General features: G+C 40.5%; 1 protein-coding gene across 2 annotated transcripts in view; it reads right to left on the bottom strand.

Moving 5' to 3' along the window:
• The window catches only part of slc7a10a (solute carrier family 7 member 10a), a 52,088-nt gene that overhangs the window by 5,516 nt on the left and 24,268 nt on the right, over positions 1-22,304 (bottom strand). For both annotated transcript variants that reach the window (XM_028477309.1, XM_028477303.1), the window contains exons 4-5: positions 3,481-3,606; positions 2,905-3,058 (exon numbers count right to left, since the gene is read on the bottom strand). In XM_028477309.1, coding sequence (XP_028333110.1) covers positions 2,905-3,058; positions 3,481-3,606 — 280 coding nt within the window. The remainder of the gene's footprint in view (positions 1-2,904; positions 3,059-3,480; positions 3,607-22,304) is intronic.

Raw genomic sequence — 22,304 nt, forward strand, 5'->3', positions numbered from 1 at the left:
CACAAAGCTCTACATGATCAAGCTCCTGCATATCTTAGAGACCTGTTAGTGCCCTATCGTCTGGGCAGATCACTGTGTTCTCAGTTTGCTGGTCTTCTGGAAGTTCCTAAAGTGTCTAGAAGTAGAACAGGAGGCGTTTAGCTACCAGGCTCCTCACCTTTGGAACCAGCTCCCAATTTTAGTACAGGAGGCTGCTACTCTCTCCACCTTGAAAGGTAGGGTAGGCGATTTTCAAAAGATAGCATGATTTTGAATGTAGCCTCCCCTACGGCTCCGCCTTTACCCCCCTTCCCCCTCCCCTCTGTGCTCCGTCTCACTCACATGCATGCTCACAGCTGCTGCAGAAGAGGAGCTCAGCTCATCGCTTGTATTATGTAGAAAATTCGTTGTCTCATGTCTCAATCAGCAGTAACTAAACAATAAACTTTATCATTATATATGTTAAAAAACGTGACCAAAAACTCAGTTTTAACACTGTCAGCGGTGACGCGCTTTCAGCGTGAGCTTGTGCATGAAAGAGGTCGAGAACGAGCAGGGAAACAGGGAGACATGACTGGTTAAAAAAAACGATTCATTTTTGCAAAGGTGTATGTTCATTATTTACAGGAAAAATTAACGCGTTAAAAAAAAATACTGCCATTAATCACAATTTTTTTATCACTCCAAACAGCGCAGAACATTTCTTATTTTCAGAGTTCCCAGTATACGCATAATACTGATGAGACTACCGAGCTGCTCTGCTTCGTTTGTGTTCATTTTTGCTTTTAAAAACACTGGATGGAAAACTAAAGCCGAGCTGTGTCCAAATTGTGCAAGAAAGAGTTTGGCTAATCACCGGAGCTTTGCAGCCTTTGCTACCACCTTAATGTAGCGGCTAGCACGAACAGCTAGCATGGACACTCAGACAGTGCTAACTACTACATGCTGCAAGCACGCCGTGACTGACAAATGAACAAATTCACTGTATAAATATTATTATCTGAAGGAGAAAAAAAGCAACAAGTTCGGTATGATGTGTTAACTTATAGCACTACATATGATGTTTTATTTCATTTGTATTTTCTATGATTGTGAGATTGATTAAAGTACACATCAATATGACATGTAGCCCTTGGAACTAGGAATGTAAATGCTACGCCTGCATCTGTTCTAGTCTGTTAAAAACAAACAATAAATGACTTTTTAAAGCCACTTTGTTATATATCAATGTTTTAATAATGTAATTTAATTGAAAATACCTCAAGTTGAGGGCGTTTCTCAGCACCTTTTAGGTGCAATTAAAAAGACATTAATTAATTAGAGAGCATGACTAATTATTCGCACATTTTTTAATCTCTTGACAGCACTACTAAAAACGAAGATTATATAGTAGAACACCAACATTACATTCAGACACAATGCACTATCTACACATAGCTCTGATGGGTTGACGTGCAGGCAGACACAGTCGTAGCTAATACTGTCACGTTTTTCTGCAGTCAGTGCCTTCTCCTCGCCCTTCTCTCTCTGCTCTGTTTCAGTTGTTGTAAAGCTGATCTGTGGTTCAAGGCTCAACTTGTCTGGAACATCCTGATGTTCTATCTCTCTATCCTGTCCTGTTCTCCTCCTTCTGCCCACTAACCCCAACTAGTCAAAGCAGATGTTCCCCACCTCTGAGCCTGGTTCTAATGTAGATTTCTTCCTGTTAACTCATTCAGTGCCAGCCATTCTCAGATTTTCTACCCCCCTCAGTGCCAGCCGTTTTTGAGCATTTTGACTGATTTTAAAGACCCACAGAATATTTTCTACTATGACTATCTGAAATCTGACACCAGATTCTGAAGATTGAAGCCTCTACTTTCTTCAAAAAAAATTTGTTTCTGGCTCGTTTTATTCTTTTGTAATCAGCCGTTGAATAGAGCAAGTTTTACACAAATCTTCAGTTTCAGAGCAAAAAGCTGAGAAAAAAGCCTTTTTGTAAAAAAAAACCAGTGACTTTAAAGCTGTTTTTTTGCATTAGTGACAACTCTGTTTCCTTATATAAAACTAAAAAAAAAATAAACACAGACCGGGCTTTTGATGGCAAAATTATTATTATTTATCTATCTGGGTCAGAGTTGAATAAATTTCTTAATGTATTTTGGCGTTCCTCCAACTTTCTCTCTTGTCAGTCTGCACACACGCAACTTCCTCTTCCTCCCGGACATGCAGAGGGTCACTGCTTACCCCGTTTTTTATGGTTTTATCTTACCATCGCCACATTATCCATGAGTTCCACACTTGCTCTGGTCTAGTGTGTGATGCTGTGTGATGCTGGGAACGTCAAATCTCGTACGTAGCGCCATTTTCTGTCTCATAAACTCCTTTCTTCTCTCCCTCTTAGCTCTGCTGAGCATGGATGATCTCTCATCCAAAGGTGCGCTGCTACCTCCTACATGTCACCTATTATTTTGCTATCTGATGCACAGGCTGGGGGTATTTTGTATTTTCTAGTAATCCCCGTGAAAAAACGCAAATGACGAGTTTCTCGTCAATGGTGCTGAGCGTTTGGATTTGAAATGACGAGATATCTCGTCAATGGCACTGAGTGAGTTAAAAGGGAGTTGTTTCTTCCCACTGTCGCTGATGCATGTTCATGTGGATTCGTTGGGTTTTTTCTTTTTCTTAAGAATTTTATATTTTGATAGCGCTTCAAGATGACTTTTGTTGTCATTTGCATTACATAAATAAAGTTGAATTGAATTCAATATATACACTTAGAGAAACTGGTTCTTGCGAACACTTGTCTTTAGTTATGTTGCTATAGGATTAGTCAAGAGAGGAACCATCTGCTTTCTCTCCATGCTCTCCCATGACTGTGCTTGTGGATTGTGGAGGAGGCGTGGTAGTCAGTTCTATGAATGAAAAATGATTATTGACTCATACTTCCGTGGTTCCACCACCTCCTCTGTGACGTAGTTGAGAAAGTTCCAGCCACTGTAGGCAAATGAGGCCTGGAGAAAAGCCAGAGCGATCTGTCCCACTGAAGGTTCCTCACGGAACTCAAAGGCCGTACTGGGCCGCAGGGCGTCATAGAAACCTGGATTCAAACAAAAAATAGGATCAGGGTTGGGGTCAATTACATTTTTTCAGTTACAATTATGCTTTCAATTACCCATGTTCAATTACAATTATACAATTAATGTACGATTACAGTGACCAGCATTTTTTTCTCAATCACAATTAAATTTCATACAATTAATTCTTTTAATGTGGCCGAAAAGAATATTTGACAATTTTGTACCTATTCTATATCTCTGCTACAAAAAAAATAAAATGAAACTAAATATATGGGTATGACTGAAGAATGTGGTCAAGACAGTTTTAACAGGACAATTCAAGACATGGGTCTATCAGCATGAAATACTCCTAAAGATGCACTCAGCATATTAAATCAGAATAATAGAATAACACTAAGCTATAGCAAAGAGATGACATTACATTTGAGTGTGTTATATTTACCTCTGCAGATCTGGACCAGTCCGACCACTATGATGAGTACCAGAGCGAGGAGCTTTCCAATAGTAAAAACATCCTGGATTCTTGTCGCCCAGCGCACACTGGAGCAGTTCACCCAGGTGAGAAACACTGAATACACACACACACACACACACACACACACACACACACACACACACACACACACACACACACACACACACACACACACACACACACACACACACACACACACACACACACACACACACACACACACACACACACACACACACACACACACACACACACACACACACGTTTGTTTCATTATCCAACTTGTCACTTGTTGGGATCTTTTAAGAGTAACTGAACCCCAAAACTTTTTTTCTGCTGAAAACAAATGTATTTGAGATGAAGTAGTGTTGTTGATTGATCCTAGCCCAACTCATTTGGGGCATTTTGTCGTAAAATAGGATGAAACCATGAAAATGGTGGTTTGTGACGTTTTGGTGGCTTTTTAATCATGAACTACCACTGTTGGCCCCGCCCCTTCTATTAAAACTAGCACCTGTGGACTCTGCAATCAGTGGCAAGTAGGTTGGATTGAAGGATTTTTTAATAGAGAGGTATAGTGAGGGCTTGTGTAGTCGTTAACGCGTCTGCCTCACAAGCTGCGTTTCCAATACCCTTGGAAATGTGCCTAAAAATATCCCTAAAAAAGTTTTTACGCTTTCATGAGGAGGAATTTCAGACTTTTCGATATTGAAATGTGTCACAAAAGCACTATGGAAACACTTTTTCTGCAAATACACATCAAAGAACGTGACGTACACAGTCACATGATCACTTTTCTCCAAGAAAACTTGACGCGGTACTTGTAAACAGAAGAGGAGACCCAGACATGTCTTTGCATTAGACTTAAACATTATTAGTGCCACATTAGACGTGAAACAACAAAGGAATACAGAGTGTCATAAGGAGGTTCTGAGCGTCCGTCTTTCTGCGGTGAACTCCCGCGGGATGAGATTTCACAGGAGTTACGAGGCTCCTCCCCAAAACAACGTTCAATGGAAACATGTTCAAAGCGCAATTACACTTTGTCGACATTGAGAAACATTGCTTTTATTTTGTGAAAATCTGTAATGGAAACTTTCTGTCAAAGACTAGCCCCTCTCCAGGGTGTAGCTGTCCATGTTTGCCCCGTACGGCGATGTCATAACACGGCAGTGGTGATTTCCAGTCATCCTTTTTTTACAAACATGTTGGCCAAAGTTTCAGTCAATGGCCTACTGCTTTTGTATTTATTTTTAGGGAGGGTGTCGTTTACTTATTACATTGTTCACATCGGTAATGTCCTAATCAAACACAGCAACATCCTCCATGACTAAACATTAAAGCTGCAGTATGTATAGTGGGTATGCAACCATCACTCCGCATCCAGACTGTAAAATGAATTCACCTTGAATAAGCTTCTCTTAAGTTTACGTGCGATTTATCCCCTCTGCTCTTACTCTCCCTCTGAAGCCAGTACATGAGGCCGCAAAGGCCATTCCTCCCAAGTTTGTTTGTTCACCCCAGTCTGCATGTTTCCGCTTGATTTGCCATGTAACTGTTGTGTCTAACGCTGTGAAGGGGACTTCTGCTGGAACGTCCGCCATTGCATTTGGTACGTGAACATAGGCCTTGGCCGATACCAGATTTTGCTGGACGATATATTGTCCCACAAATTATTGCCGATAAACAATATTATTGTCGACAATTTTTTTAGACCAAATTAACCACTAATGTAACGATAACATATCATAATAATGCAAGTACATCCTTTCAAATGCAACTTGTATTTCTCATTAGTATTTTTTACCATTGTGATTGCACACTGTTAACGACTTGCAATAAATATTAAAAATTGAGGCACAGAGGTATATAGTTGTACATTCCTTAACTGGTAACACTTCCAATCCAGTTAGAATCTTTGTAAACAAAAATGCTAGCGGCCCCGCCTCCCCGTTTCATTCAGTTCCGTTTTCATTCAGTCTTAAACCATACAAAATGAACCAAATAGTTTCTAGATTCCTCCGTTCATTCCACTATGGAACAAACATGTTCAGGTGCTGAGGGTGAACCCACTTGTCATCCATCCTGTTTGGAGGCGAAAGACTAGGAAAGCAAAATACTTAGACTTAGCTTGGTTGCTAGCCCCACTCGGCATCCCCGCGTCTGCTTCCGATCACACCGCTTATGTCTCCTCCGCTGAAGGACACTGTGGGTAAGAGGTCCCGCTGCTTCACAGGCCGCTGGGTGTAGCCGGCATAGCAATCCAAAGCTACGTAGTAGGTCCAGAGTTGCTGCATCTACTGGACTATAATGGTTTGAGTTACCTAAATTTAAGATTGCCTGGCTGTGGTATACTATTTTAGAGTAATTATGCTGCAGTTTCACTAAGAAATTATTAGAACTGACTGAGTTATCTGCTGTTTAATATCCGTTGCTAACACTAGCCTCTGCAGCCGACAGGCGCCAAATACGCATGAATATGACAATATATTGAGGCTGGCAAACTTACAGAGTTAAATTTCATTTACCGTCTGGTTAATTGATTTATCGATTATCGGCCCAGGCCTACGTGAACGCTCCTGACTTCAGTCGAGCAGCCAATAGTAATGCCCAAAACACCCCACGGAGCACACTTGTTTGTACAAAGATCTCTGATTGCCTGACATCTAGCGTCACACTCCTGGATTTATAAACTTATTTTACAGAGCCAGGATAAGGGATTCACAGCCAACTCAGAACACTTTTGGATTACAATATGCTCAAAGACGATTATCGATTTTTGACCAGTGACGCAAAAAAAAAAACTTACATACTGCAGCTTTAAGGCCATCTGCATGATTCCCGTGTGTGTGTGTGAACATACTTCCATACTGAAATCATTGACCTTGATAGTGACCTCAGGCTGTTTGTGTTTGCTAATGGAAGACTAATAAGGGCTGGCCCAGTTCCAAGCGCAAGCGGCCCCAAACTCTTCTTTTAAACTTTTAAAGCAAAGCCAGTGGGAAGATCTGCGCTGGCCATTAACGGATGTGATACACTTAAAGGCTGAGGAGTAGTTAGTGTTTTTTGGGGGGACAATTATATAATTTCAGGAAATTTTAGAACCTGACAGCAAGAGTCAGTACCTGCTGTTAACATTTTTTAATTGTAAATTCCACCCTCCCTTCTTGTTTGTACCATCCCCAACACAGAGCCTCATTTATTCAGCAGCAGCAGACTGACTGAGAGGAAAAGGTGCTACTCTTCAACAGAACACAATGGTACCTGTTATGACCAATGACCAGCTATTGCCCAAAAGTGGGTAATTAGTTCTTTTAAATGAATTTTACCAATCCTTAATCTCTTATACAGTACATATTTTGGGCCCTAAATGCATGCCATAGTCATGTATTCACATTTAAACAACAAATAAAGAAATGAAGCTAATTCTAGTATTGAATCCATATTGTATTCAAGACTATACACTTTACATCATAACTGTTCAAGTTCCAACCTAAATTTGATTTTACAGTTCATACATCGTCAGACGTTAGCATTAATAACAGTTTCTATTTTTTCTAAATTCAACATTTAGACAATTACAAACCTATGGCCTTCAAAAGTATTCTTTGTATTCTTTTTGGTAAAAGTTTGTGAACGTTTTAGTATAAAACCTGTATTTTGGGGAAGATTTTTATTCTGTATTTGGTTGGTTTAGAAAGAAAGGCACCACTTCACTAGGCTAGGCTAGGCTAGGCTAGGCTAGGCTAGGCTAGGCAAAGGAGTTCTTCACTGTGACTGCGTAGGTCAGAGCTGGGAAATTCCACACCTCAAGGACCGCTGTCCTGCATGTTTTAGCTGTCTCTCTGCTCCAGTAGAGCCCACAAGTGATTCTCTGAAAATTAAAGACTTTCCTGTTTATTCTAATACTGAATATTTATTTCATGAGCAAATTTGAAGAGAGGTATTCATTATTATTCTGGGTAATGATCATATTCTTTGTTGCTGATGGAATGGTTGTGTCACAGATTGTCAAACTTTGATTCCATTATATAAAGTAGTGTAGTGAAGTCTGTGTGGTAAAGTACAGTCAGCCAGTTATTCCAAATATGTTAAAAATGTTCTTGTGGGTACTTATGATTACTTGAAGATGACCTTTATTTGTCCTTAAGGGGGGGTCTGTGTTTCTGGTCTTCTGAGTCCTGTGACTCAGTGTGTGTGTGTGTGTGTGTGTGTGTGCGCGTGCGTTTGTCATTTGAACCCCTACTTTACAGGTATTTCCCTGCTTGTTACTTTGGTATTTATAATTAGAAATGGTTTGTGAGAGAGTCTGTGGTTGTTTTCTAATGTGGGTTTAATGGTTAAATCTAATTTACAATCAAAGGGGTGTGGCAGGAATCAATTGCAACACTAGCTGTGTTTCCATTACCATTGGAAATGCAAAAAAATCTCAATAGCGCAATAAAAACTGGTAATGAAAATTACAAAAAAAAAAAAACACTCAAATATCGCTAAAAAGTTTTTACACTTTCATGAGGGGGAATTTCAGATGTTTTGATATTGAAATGTGTCGCAAAATCGCCATGGAAACACCTTTTCCGCAAATACACATCCCTGAACGTGAGGTACCTGGTCACATGACCACTTCTCTCTGAGAAAACTTTAAAATTATTACTGCCACATTAGACGTGAAACAACAAGGGAATACGGAGTGTTATAAGGAGGTTTGGAGCGTCCATCTTCCAGCAGTGAAGTCTCCAGGGATGAGATTTCACGGGAGTTAAAAGCCTTCAATGGAAACACGTTCAAAGTGCAATTCTACTATGTCAACATTTAGAAATATCGCTTTTATTAAGCAAAAATCTGTAATGGCAACACAGCTACAGTCTAGTGTATGATGTGCTTACTGAAGGCCTTTACAGGAGTAATTAATGATCACAGTGCTCCAAAGTGAGATAAACATAAACCACCACTACAACACTCACCCGACACACACACCCTCCGTTTGCACGTTCTCGTGTTGGCTTAGCCATATTAAGGGACGTCCCAAACCATGTAGTGTGTAGGGCGAGTGGATTTGATTAAGCAGCCTTGGCCCCTCAAAATGTAAACACAATGCATATGCAGGATTTATCCATTTGTTTGATTGGAAATGTCAAATGGTCATGGGGTTAAAGGACTTATGGAATCACTTCAAATTATTTCAAGTGTAATGTAGCTGTGGTTGCTAAATTTACGATGTTAGGGATAACATGACAGTGTTGCGGCATGTTGCCATGGCGATGAGTGCTTCCATTTTACAGTTGAATGAGGATGGCGTCCCATTCCTGCCCTTAGTTTACATTCCCTCCACAGCTGCGAGTGTGACGTCGTTTGGAGGGACACTTGGTAGTGAAGGGATAGTGTGTAGGGGTGGTTTGGGTTTGGGCCATCCTCTCAAACTCCTGGTCCACACTCATAACCAGTGGGTGGTGGTAATGTAACGAATCAGATACTTACAGCATAAAAAACCCAAAGAAGAAGAAGGAGATTTAAGGGTCTATTCTCTCGTCTGGACTGAAGCGCTTTTTTGCGCGCCTGCAGTTACGCACTTCTCTCCTATGCGTATTTTCCGGTCCAGGCTGCTGACACGCCCACGGCGCGTAAGGAGACCAAAAGAACGTATGTGTGAATGAAGGCGGGCTGAAGGACAGGAGGTGGTGATGCCATTTTTTTGGGCTGTCTAGAAATCACGGAACATGGATTTTTCCCAACGCTCCGTGAAAATTATAAAGTTCACTTTTAATTTGAAATGCCTTCATTGATAAACAATATAACAGGTTGATTTGATCAGATCATTGAATAGATTATTGCAGTGTGACTGAGTCACAATTAAAATCTCTTTCCTTGATCATCATCATCATCATCACCATCATCATCATCATCATCATCATCATCATCATCATCATCATCACTGTAAAGTGTGACAGAGTTAGATGTGCTGGAGATATGAGGAAATAACGCGGCCACAGAGCGTCCTGCTTTAATACAGAGGGATGTTTGCAGTGAAACACAACTATTGGCTTCCATAATACACAGTTTTAGATATAAATTGCTTAAAGCGACCTGAGCTGAGCCTCATTAAAATATGTGTGGGAACAGTTTGTGGTCCATCCTCATCTGCATATGACAGCTTGTTTCAGTCTGTAGTAGATCAAACTGTGACTTTACGTTGGACATAGTATGAAAATAGTTGAATCTCTGTGACCAACGTGGACAGAAGTCTGTGTCTGTCAGAGTTTTAATTAATCGTGCAGCAGCAGCTGAGTGATCACAGCTGCTGCTGCGCAACGCACGAGTCCGTGTGGCTTCAAATGTAACTAAGTCCATATTTCTAGTGCAATACAGTATAATGTTTCACCTTATAGGGGCACTGCACTTATTCCAAGGTTAAAAGTGCGTAAGAGGAAAAGAACTAACGCACGCCAGATTTGAATGGCAACACCCACATTTCAGGGCTGCTCTTCCCAGAGAGCGTAACTGGGATGGAGGCACGTAGTGACTGACTTAAGTACAGGGGGAGAATAGCACACATGCATCCTTTACCAAAGGAGACCACATAATGCTGACCCACAATTCCTTGTGGCGATAACATTTAAAGGGGACATATGCTAAATCCACTTTTTTAGCCCTTAAATGCATTTTGTTGTGTGTTTAGAAGTACAGAAAAGTTCAAATTAGTCTCTTCAGATGCTCCGTTAATATCTTTATATTCTGTTTTGGTCATATTTTTCAATCTGTTTCGATTTTTCTATTCTCTATTACGTTTTTTGAACAATAACGTCACAGTATTTGCAGCAGAACTGCAAAATTAGGACATCGACTCCAGGCCCAACACTTCGAGCAATCCGCCATTTTTATTTCTCGCTTTTATTTTGTAGTCCAAGCTCAAGGATGCCAAAGTTACAAGAGGATAAATCAAAATGTTTGGTTGTTGGATGTAGTAACCCACACGCTTCATTACACCGTCTCCCAGCATCAGAACCTTTTCAAAGTGCCTGGTTGAGTTTTATTTTTCACAGAAATGTACCCACATCTGTGGGTAAGGTCATTTTTGTGTGCGTGAAGCACTTCAATGATGACTGCTTCATCAACCTCCGCCAGTATAAAGAAGGATTTACAGAAAGACTTTGTCTGATTGAGGGTTCAATTCCTTCTATCTTTGGAGACGACGAACAGAGCACTTCGGTAAGCTGTAAATAACGCTAAAAAGTGTGATGATAAGACGTCCCTGTCATTGTTTTGTTAGCATTAGCAGTTGCACCGTCTTCATATGTTAGCGCTGTGTGCTTGTTTTAGATCCTTGATGATATGGCCTACGTGATTTAATTTAAGTCTAAAGTTTTCATTAGTCATTTCATTTTGCCGTTTTTGTCTCCGAAAAGACTGTATTAAAATGCATTTTGTGACGTTAGCTTGGCGCTAGCGTTAGCTCGGTGCTTATGTTAGCTCACTTGTTAGGGTTCTGCAGGTTCATCATCTTCATTTTCATCTCGCTCCGCTGGGTCAGACTCTGGCTCGAACATGTAAGGCTGGATGGACAAGTCTTCTGTTGTTGACATTTTGTAAATAACGTGTGAATAAAACGTTTCTGCGCCGCTACATAATCGAATCTCTTCTATCAAACTACAAAAGTGGCCGAACAGGGTGGAGTTGAACCAAGTGTCACCTCTGCAACCTGGAGAGGGGGCGGGGTATGAAGTGTCTCATTTGCATTTAAAGAGGCCGCACCAAAACGAGTTGCTCTCAGAAGCACATAGAAAAGGGGCAGAAAAGGGGCGGAGCTATAATAATGAGGAATTCAGACCCAAGCATTGCAGTTCCGCTTTATATAGACCACAACTGTATGATTTATATGTAAAAAGGAAGGATTTAAAAGCATGATATGTCTCCTTCAAAGGGACATGCACACCTGAGCGCTCACGGAAACTCATGATGACCGACAAGGGACAGAGATCAAGTTAAGTTACCAATGCAATAATATGCTTTGAACAACTTGAAATAATCTAAAACCCATATTTTATGATATGTAAGACATGTTATTAGATTATAACTGACATAAAACAGACACTGTCATTCTAGAAAAAGGGATCAGAGACATTTTTAGCTACATTATGTTTCATTCAACATATTCCATTCACCTAGGAATGCTTTGTGCTGTTGTACATGTGTATGCCTACAACGATAGGCCTATATCTTGCATAAATGCAACCATTTCATAAAATCATACTAATTTTGGATTAATGTTGATTGAGTGGAAGGTAAATGTGAGCAACCATTCTCAATGTGACATTCTTTTAGTTTCACTTTTGTTGGTTGTAGCCTGATATTTGAGATTATATCCGCTTTTAGTAGTCCATTTTCAGAAATTTGTAGTTTTTTCACCACGACAGACGTCACTAACCTTCGTCACCTAGTGGAAGTGCGTCTGATTGTCAAAACAACGTGATGGCCTTTCCCTAACTCCCTTAGGAAGTCTCCTAACTTCTTTCCTTAGCTTTGTGACGTCATCCAAGGGGTTAAGGAAAAGTGGATAGGAAAGGAGATAGGAGGGAATATTCGCTCCTACGGGATAGCTCACATGACACTTACAGTATACTGGTGTAGATACTGGTTTTAAACATGGAAGTAGGACAATATCATGACAATATCTCCATATTCTGAGTAATTCTTATCTCTTCCTTTTTCTGCTTCATCAAATGAATTTGTTCTGCAGATTATTCAGTCTATATACTTTCTGTCCTCTAAGCTTCCAGTACTTTGAAGTGTGTGCGTGTTTGTGTTTGCAGCCTTATACATGCAGTCTTGGTGTGGGTGGGAGGGGGCTGTTATGAGCCATGCCATCCATCACCACGGCAGGGTTTCCCTCCCACTACAGAGATGGGAACAAACCACTTCCGCAGACTCACACACACGTGTGAATTTTTGGCAGAAGTTTTCAGTGGCACCGGGCAGAGCTTTCTGTCTGCTTCAGCACGGCTGTGTTTTATAGTCAATTACTCTGGGGCTGTTGTTGCATTTCCGTTTCTGGGTTCCTTAAAGTCCCCCCCACCATGAACTCTCCCCCTCCCTGTCTGCTTTCCCTTATTTTAACCCTGACAGGAAGGAGGTGCCAGTGGCTTTGAGTGTGACAGTGCAGGTAAATCTGCGTCCTGTCGTCTCAGCCTCCATTGAACACGGCCTCAGCACCAGAATACTAAACTAATTACAGCTTTGAGTGTGAATGAATCCTGATTCTAACTCTGTGGGGGTTTATTAGAGGAAGGCTGTGACCTCAGTAACGCCTCCTCCTGGTCCACCCTGTGGTTATTGCAGTCAATGAGCCCCCGTCCCTCCACACTGCATGCTATCGGCCAGCTAAAAGCCTTCAGAGTAAGAATGTGCGATATGTTATCGTTGACGGTATATCGTCAAAAACATTCTCACCGGTAAGAATATGTCATCCCACGATAGAAACGATAAACTCTCATGTCAGAAATTAAAGAGGGCCATTGGCCATTTGTCCCACAATTTAGCCAAGAATGCCTCTAAAAACCTTGTTCCATGGGCCAAAATCTCCCCCAAGTATTCTCTGGAGTGGAGCGCTGTTCATGGCAGCTCCACCTCGGAGCCGACATGGTGTGCGCCGCCAACACCACCGCCCCTCACTCCAACACAGACGGCTCTGCTCGTCACAGCCTACCTGAAGCTACCGTGCTGCGATAGATCATGGACTGCTAGACCAGACAACTATCCAACCAAGTGAAAGAGTCCAAGGGGATATTTCATCAAAGTCTTCTTAGTAGAGCCAGGCCTATGATTTAAACCTGGTTTAGCTAAGCTGTCCATGACCATGCTGGCTTTTACCATTCCATCACACTCTTCGCAGCATGGAGCTCTCCAGCTGAGCCAAGCCAAGTGACAGTGATTAACTTAAGTGCACATCCTCATAAGACCCACGAGATTGATCACAGATTTAGGGGTCTATTCTCCCGTCTGGAGTTAAGCGTTTTTTTTGCGCGCCTGCAGTTACGCACTTCTCTCCTATGTGTATTCTCCGGTTCAGGCTGCTGTCACGCCCACCGCGCGTAAGGAGCCAAAAAGCGCGTATGTGTGAATGAAGGCGGGCTGAAGGACAGGAGGTGGTGATGCCATTTTTTTGGGGCTGTCTAGAAATTACGGAACCTGGAGTTTTCCCAACGCTTCTGAATGTCATTGAAATCCGTTAAAATGATAAAGTTGACTTTTAATTTGAAATGCCTTCATTGATAAACAATATACCAGGTTGATTTGATCAGATCATTGAATAGATTATTGCAGTGTGACTGAGTCACAATTAAAATTTCTTTCCTTGACCATCATCATCATCATCATCACTGTAAAGCGTGACAGAGTTAGATGTGCTGGAGATATGAGGAAATAACGCGGCCACAGAGCGTCCTGCTTTAATACAGAGGGATGTTTGCAGTGAAACACAACTATTGGCTTCCATAATACACAGTTTTAGATATAAATTGCTTAAAGCGACCTGAGCTGAGCCTCATTCAAATATGTGTGGGAACAGTTTGTGGTCCATCCTCATCTGCATATGACAGCTTGTTTCACTCTGTAGTGGATCAAACTGTGACTTTACGTTGGACATAGTATGAAAATAGTTGAATCTCTGTGACCAACGTAGACAGAAGTCTGTGTCTGTCAGAGTTTTAATTAATCGAGCAGCAGCAGCTGAGTGATCACAGCTGCTGCTGCCCGACGCACGAGTCCGTGTGGCTTCAAATGTAACTAAGTCCACATTTCTAGTGCAATATAATGTTTCACCTTATCGGGGCGCAGCACTTATTCCAGGGTTAGAGGCGCGAAAGAGGAAAAGGACCGGAGAATGCGCGTAAAACCAGATTTGAACAGATTGAACACCCACATTTCAGGGACGCTCAGCCCACAGTGTGTAACTGGGATGAAGGCGCACAGCGACTGACTTAAGTACAGGGGGAGAAAAGCACACAGCCAGAAACAGCGCAGCTGTGCGGCTTTTTGGACTTAGGCACATGGGTGAATAGAGTCCTTAATGATTAGAGATGTGAGGGGCATGCACTGCAGCTTTTACTGGTTAAACAGCCAATAGAAACCAATGCTGACACCAATAGGACGTGACATCATCTGTTACTGAGCAGTGAGAATAAAGTTGAAGAAGTTTCTCTGGTTTGAACATTTTAAAAGTAGTAAAGGGTTAAAGATGGTCTTATTTAGTCAATGTATCATAGAGAACAACTGAAGCATGTGATCACACACTGATCATGTGAGTTTGATAAGTTTTTAACTTAAACAGTGTTTAATAAAAGACGACGCTGTAACACAATTAAATAATATGTAATTTATGAGACTTGTGAGTGTTTTAATGAATAGTTTCTTGGAATTCAGCACTAAACATTATATTAAAATGAACAGAGGGAGCAGCTCAGCTGTGTGCGCCGCTGGATGTCACATCCAACACTGCTCCTGGTGCTGGTGAGCAGCATGCACGGTAGATGTGCGCACTGATCACCTCCTGAAAAGCGATACTGTTGATAGAGTTTGTCATCGGGGAGCCTTGGTGCTCTGCTCTGTGACTGTCCCCGAACAGCCCCTCCCTCTCTGTATATTTAGAGCTTTCTCATTATTATTCTCTGGATCCTCATGGACATCCGTGTGGTAAATGGAGGAGATCGATACGCGTGTATTGTTGCATCTTGCAGCTCTGCATAAGGAAATGAGCTTTTACAATCTAAAGATTAGCTGGACAGTAGTTTAACATCACTTAAGCTAGTATGTATAACATGTAAGAGTCTAAACTCTTATACAACATTAAAGGCATCCCGTGAAAAGAAAACTTGCAGTGGATAAAAATAAGAGTTTAAGGGCTCAACTGACACATCTCTGCATTCTTCAACTCACATTTGTATTAACTCTCAATCAGTAAAATTCTCAATACAAACCTCTGTCTGTAAATATTCTGGACACATTACTGAAGCTGACCTCTGGTAACTCCTAATGTTCCATGCGTATGGCAGTAGTTCTGGTGAAACTCTAAATGAGGACCGTACTGCATCCAATATGAAAGCCTGCGACACGGTCAGGAATGTAAGGAAAGCTGTTAATACTCACTCAGCCGCAATAAAGCTAATCCTGCCACTTTGCGTAAGCCACGGTAGAGTGGAAATAATATAATCATTATAATAGTGCATAGAACAGTCAGCTGTGTCATGGTTCTGGCTTCATTCATATTTTTTTGGCAAATAATTAAGGCAAAGGACAATAAATACACAAGTACACATGTAACCATAGGAAACCTGTTAATATAAAAAGCAAAATAACATAACAATAAAAAGTACAAAAGAAGCACATTTTGGTTTTGTATTACTAGTTTACATTGTTTGTTTTATGTTTTGTTTCTGTGGATCTAGTTTTTGTTTTATGTTCTGTCCAAATATGAAATACAGTCAAACTGTTTTTATGTGTTGATATTTTGACACTGCTTGAGTCATTTATCAATAGTTTTATTTCTGATGACTTTAATCAATGATTTTATCTAGCATGAGTTAAATAAATGGTTCTTTGCTGGTTTTTCTTAGTCTTTTTCTTGAAGATCATAACTGCATATTATAGTTGCACGATACCCACACGTTGGTGCCAAATTGTAACGGTTCCTACTATACTAGAAATTCTACACGTTGTTACTACCATAGATTACGATAACTACCGATGCTAGTTTCCGCTACATAGCGGCTGCCTCTACTCTCCTCCCGGCTTCTCACTGCACAGTCTAAGCTCACTGCACGCTACTTACTTGAAAACCAACATGGCAACCGAACTACAAAGCTGCTGAATTGGCTGTTTGCCTGTCACTGGTGACATACGGAGATATGATAGGCTGTTTCCGCACGTTGGGTCCACCCGTCTGTTAGCTGATTGGCTGTTTGTGTGTTTCTGCCGGCAGAACCAACTCCATGAAGACAGCTCCGCTTCGACAGAAACTCTATTCAAAACAAACAACAAGCTAAAGTTCTGTCTCACCTGGACGCGTGCACGGCTTACAGTCACAAACACGAGACAACACATGGCAGAAGCACCGGGCCCGAGCGAAGAGTTTGCCGCGGCATCGACGTCGTCAGTGGCATCACTAATTTTGCTCAAAAAACTCCAAAAGTCCCATTTGGAACTATTTTGGCTTTAAACGAGGCTGAGACGGTAAAGCAATAGGAGATCTACTGTGCAGGCGCTGTCACCAAGCTATAGAAGCCAAATGAGGGAACACTTTTTTTGTTTTTTTCTGCACAGACTCAGAGCCATTTTTTATTTTCATTTTTTTATTTACAGAGATATTTACAGTGTACAAACAATATTTACAAATTATATACATAAAAAGGAGGGATCACATCCAATCCCATTAAACACCAGTGACGTCATCCAGAAAATACATACAAATATAGTTTCCCCAGGGAATCAGTTCCTGTTTATTGTATTTTATCCTCTATGGTTTATTATGATGGAGAAGAAGCATTATTGTCAGATATTTATATTAGTTAAACATAAACTGATGTGCAACGTAAACTGAATGATTATTTTTTTTAATTTCAACCATGTAAATTCTAACTTCATTTATTTGTTTTTTTATTGTTTTTTTATTGTTTATATGCTTTTGTTCATGTACTCTTATCATGTACCAAACAACACTAAAAGTAATTAACTTGTACAAATACATTGCAGATCATAAAAAGAATAATAATAATAAAAAGGCTTCAGTATCAAGATATTACCAGGAACTGTGATACTTTGTCTGGTATAGTATTGTGGTTACTCATTTTGGTATCGTGACAACTCTAGTGCATAGTCATGCTCACACTATACTGTATGTCCTCCACATGCCATGACACACACAGATCTTCCTCCAAGCATTCATTTAGCCTATTTTAAACAGTGGTTTTTGACAGTATTTGGCATAAAAATGACCAAAATGTGCTTATTTTAAAAGCTTAGCTAACTTCAGTAGCAATCCATCAGTGTCCAAGGAAAGCATAAATCTACTGAATTGGGTGCACTGGTTAACTGGTATTGCTATAAATAGAGCAAAACTAGACGCCCCCGACACACACACACACACGTACGCACGCACGCACGCACGCACGCACGCACGCACACACACACACACACACACACACACACACACACACACACACACACACACACACACACACACACACACACACACACACACACACACACACACACGGTCACTTGTGACTAAAACCAGAGTCGTCACATGTCTTCAGCACTTAACTGGAAAAAGTTTGTTCAACGTCAGAGCAGCCACAGTCAGACTGGAATAAGCAGGAAAACTTAATCTACTAAATCTCGCTCTGTATTTCAAATCAACACTAGCTGTGTTTCCATTACAGATTTTTGCAAAATAAAAGCGATATTTCTAAATGTATAAGTATAATCGTGCTTTGAACGTGTTTCCATTGAACGTTGTTTTGGGGAGGAGCCTCGTAACTCCCCTGAACTCGCATCCAGTGAGTCTTCGCTACAGGAAGATGGACGCTCTAAACCTCCTTATGACACTCTGTATTCCTTTGTTGTTTCACGTCTAATGTGGCACTAATTATTTTAAAGTCTAATGCTAAGAAATGTCCTGGTCTCCTCCTCTGTTTGCACGTACCGCATCATGTTTTCTCAATGTTATTAGAATGTTACATTCGAACAACCTCTCATCAGAGCTACAGAAGATCTGTGGGACAAGTTGTTCTGTTGTTGTGGACGAGACCATCTGACCCCTAGTGGTGAAATAACTGATGCTTCCTTGTGTCCATTTAGTTTTGTGTAATCATTATGGTCTGGAATGATGTCATCAGGATAATTTGAATTAGGTTAATTTAAACTAAGTTGATCAAAAGTTATTCAATAAACCTGATCAGATTCAGTAAATCATTGATCCCGGAGAGGAAAATGGGTGACATTAATGCTGTTCGCATCTTTATATGACATATATATTAAAAAGGAACAGTCAAAATAATCCATGTCACTACAACTTATATCTCCTTTTTTATTGTATCTTACTTTATTTTTGACACATTTATGTTTAATTATGGTTTTTTTTTATTTATTAGTATTTATTTTCTTTCCTCACAGGAGTTAAAACAAATATTTTCTTGAAAAAAAAATGATAAATATTTCTTAAAAAAATGAAATTTAAAAAATTAAGGTGGAATTTGGAAAAAATAAAACAGATTTTATAGGGCCTAGCTAGGTTTCTACTGTGGCTAAGCAGACTTCGGCCAATAGGACAATAATTAATATGTTGTGGGTTTATCCACTTTAATGTGCTTCAGTTTTTTTTGGGAATGCATGTTTTGTTTTATTTGAAAGGTTAATATAAAAGAAAAACTTTGTTGTGCTTTTTTTTTGAAAAGCAAAGGCTGCTGGAATATTTAAAAAATGTCATAATATTCAATAAACATTTACTTTCTTTAAAAAACATGTCTAAAAATGTATTCTAGGCTATTTATGCACTATTTAAAAAAAAAAATAGTGAAAAACTTAACAATCGTATTCGGTATTCAGTATTCGGCCAAGCGTTGATATTGTATTCGGCTTCGATCACAAATTTTCATTTCGGTGCATCCCTAAAATAATATAAATCAAAAAGATTATATGAAACTTTACCTCCTATACTGATGTCATCCTAAAAATAGCCTCATTGAATTTCCTCATGTTTATTTGTGTTTTTTATGGTCACTGTTTATTCTACCAGGAATGTTAAGCTAGGCTAAGGCAGATTTAAAGGTCCAGTATTATGCTATTTTTCACCAATCTCCATTTGTTTTAAGAACTCCAACAACATAGTATTTGAGGTTTATTTTCCCAAACTCGCCCTCTGAAAAGTCACTTTCAGAGCACTCCTAAAAACAAGCTGTTTTTTAGCCTTCATGCATATGCATGAGTGGGCGTGTCTGTAGACGCAGAGGGCTTGGCTTGTACTAATATTATACTGTGTCTGTGTTTGGTGTGTGGGATTCCAGCAGTTGATTATCATAGCGTTTGTCTTTTGCTATCCACACTGCACATTACAGTCAAACACATGGCTATTTAAGCGGCCATTGTGATTGTGAGTCCGACAAATGCTGCTTCAGGGTGTGTTTATTACAGCAGCAGCAGCAGAGGAGTAAACTGTCATCTGAGTCAGCTGTTTCAAACACTCACCGGCGTGTTAAGCTGCTAAGTCACTTTCTTGTCATTCTCACCTATTCTAACCACAGGAATAGTTCATTTAAGACAATAGTTTATTGTTTTGTCCTCGCGCTGCATCACATTGGGTCACATACGAGGCAATATAATGGCTGCAAAAAATGAAACTGATTGTGAGCTGATGCTGCACTTCGGATTATCTATATATTAGATTATTTATATACTGAACATAAATATTTTAACTGTGGATAAAGGGCAGTGGTGGCCTAGTGGTTAAGTGAGTGGGCATGTTATCGGAGGGTCACTCACTGGCAGGGTTGGGCACCGAGAACGTCCGGTTCCAGAACCGTTACGAAGATGTTTGCATTTCGATTCTTTTTTTCGATTCCTAAATGCCGGCACTAGTTTGTTTCTGCGGCTTGCTCTGATTGTTTACATGGAGTTTGTATTAGATGCGTTCAGAAAGCGACTGCAGTGTGTGTGTGTGTGTGTGTGTGTGTGGCTATGGTTTCAGTTTGGACCGCGGAGCGGAAGGGAGATATGAACCAATCACCAGTAAAAAGCCCAATAAAACTCTGGAAAACAAAAACCAGGAATAAATAGTTGCTCCCTGGTAAAGACAGTAGCTCTAAAAACAGGTAAAATGATAAACTATTACAGCCTGTGAATGCAGCACGGGGACGCATTTACTCCGCCTCCGGGTCCTAGTGCCAGCTGTCTGATGAAGCCTGTTCCGTTTACTGAGGTCCGTGTGTGTTTAATAAGTCTGTGTGTGTCCGTGTGAAAGTCTGCATGTTTATGCCTCTGTCCATCCACTCTTTTCATTATATCCATGTCTTTTAAGGTTTTTATTAAATCGTGTCGGCTGTAGTCCGGGCCGCCGCCATCTTGGATTATGTCATCACCAGCGCGTCATTGCCACAAGACGCGCAAGCGCAGAATTACTTTTACAATTACAGTTGGGGACCTTTGTAATTGAATACCCTAGTTACATTACAGCAACCAAATTAAACTATATCAACTAAGTGAATTAATAAAAATGGCCCGTGTAAAAGCTTTTTCAAACGAAAACATTCTGTGTGAAATCTGTGACTTGTTGACCTGCACAACGCAAAGAATCGGAATCGAGAATTGTTTAGAACAGGAATCGAAATTGAGAATCGGAATCAGAATCCGTAAAATCCAAACGATGCCCAACCCTACTCACTGGTTTCAATCTCCCTGGGCCATCACTGTGGGATGTTGAGCAAGGAGCTCACATTGTTATGTAGGGTAGGAGGAGTAAATATTGTCAGGAGGAGGAGTTTCTCCCTTATGATGTAATATTGGGCCAAAAATCCAACTTACCCATTTGGAGCTGACTTTTTACACAATGTGGAATAACAAGGGAGGGAGGAAACAGAACTTTTTCAACTTTGGCCCTCTGAATGAGGCTACAGAGATGTATATCACTGTAGCAAAACTATTATAAAGTGCCTTTTTCACAATAAGGCCTCTTTAAGCAACATCAAACCTTTGGAAGTACACCTTGCTGCTAATCGAACTCTTGAAGAGTTGGTATTTCAAGTCAAAAGACAAATCGATATGGTTGAGTAGATGTTCCAGGCATGAGAGCTCCAACTTATATAACTGCTGATAACAAAGACATGACTTCACTCTGACACTTCAGGCCTGTAGTGTGACACTGAGGAATCCCCCAGGCAGCCAATAGAAACAAAACAGTCCAGTCAGTAGGGGAAAGGAAATCCCCATCACTGATGTGTAAGGTATCCTGCCCATTTCCCTGGCACTAAGGGCGAGGAACAGCAAAAACCACACAACTGTTCACACACACACTCTCTCACTATGCACAACAGCTAGCAATACTATGTCTGGCAACGATTCTCACACTCGGGCACACACACACATTCCTAAAAACACACTCGTACTTAATGCTCCACGTGGATTTACCAAAGCCACGTTTGTAACATTCTGTTTCCAAAAATAGTGTTGGTCCACACGCAGACTTTATAAATGCTTCTCTCAGCCTGATGCATGTGCACTCACACTTTATTGCTTTACTACAGTTTCTCCATCCACTTCTGAAAAGACAATGATGGACTGAATAAGTACACTGTCTACTTTGGCCACGGGCTAATGGCATATAGATAGCTTAATTCCAACATTCCAAAGGCAGCCACTGATCAGATTAGCTTCTGGAAATAGAGCATAACATTTCTAGGAGAATTATGAAATGACAAAGACAGCAGCATCAACACTGCACTATTGCAGTGTTACAGTAACCTCAGGCTTTAAGAGAAAAGTATGTGTAGTTTGCTTACTTTCCATCTTTTATCCTGGGACTGATTTGACTAGACAAGTTCTCTTACTTTACTTTTTTACATCACTTTACTGATATTTATTTTCCAAGCAGTATATTTTAATGAGTGTGATATGTTCCAAATAGGCGGCTTAACATATTCTGAAAGAAAGCCAGAGCTCCAGCTTGACCGATCCTGCGTGGGATAAAGCCAGACTTAGCGTATCAACTAAGGCTGCAACAAGCAATCGTTAAAATCGATAAAATCTACTAT

Source organism: Gouania willdenowi, chromosome 3 (genome assembly GCF_900634775.1).
Source record: "Gouania willdenowi chromosome 3, fGouWil2.1, whole genome shotgun sequence".
In the NCBI taxonomy this organism is placed as follows: Eukaryota; Metazoa; Chordata; class Actinopteri; order Blenniiformes; family Gobiesocidae; genus Gouania; species Gouania willdenowi.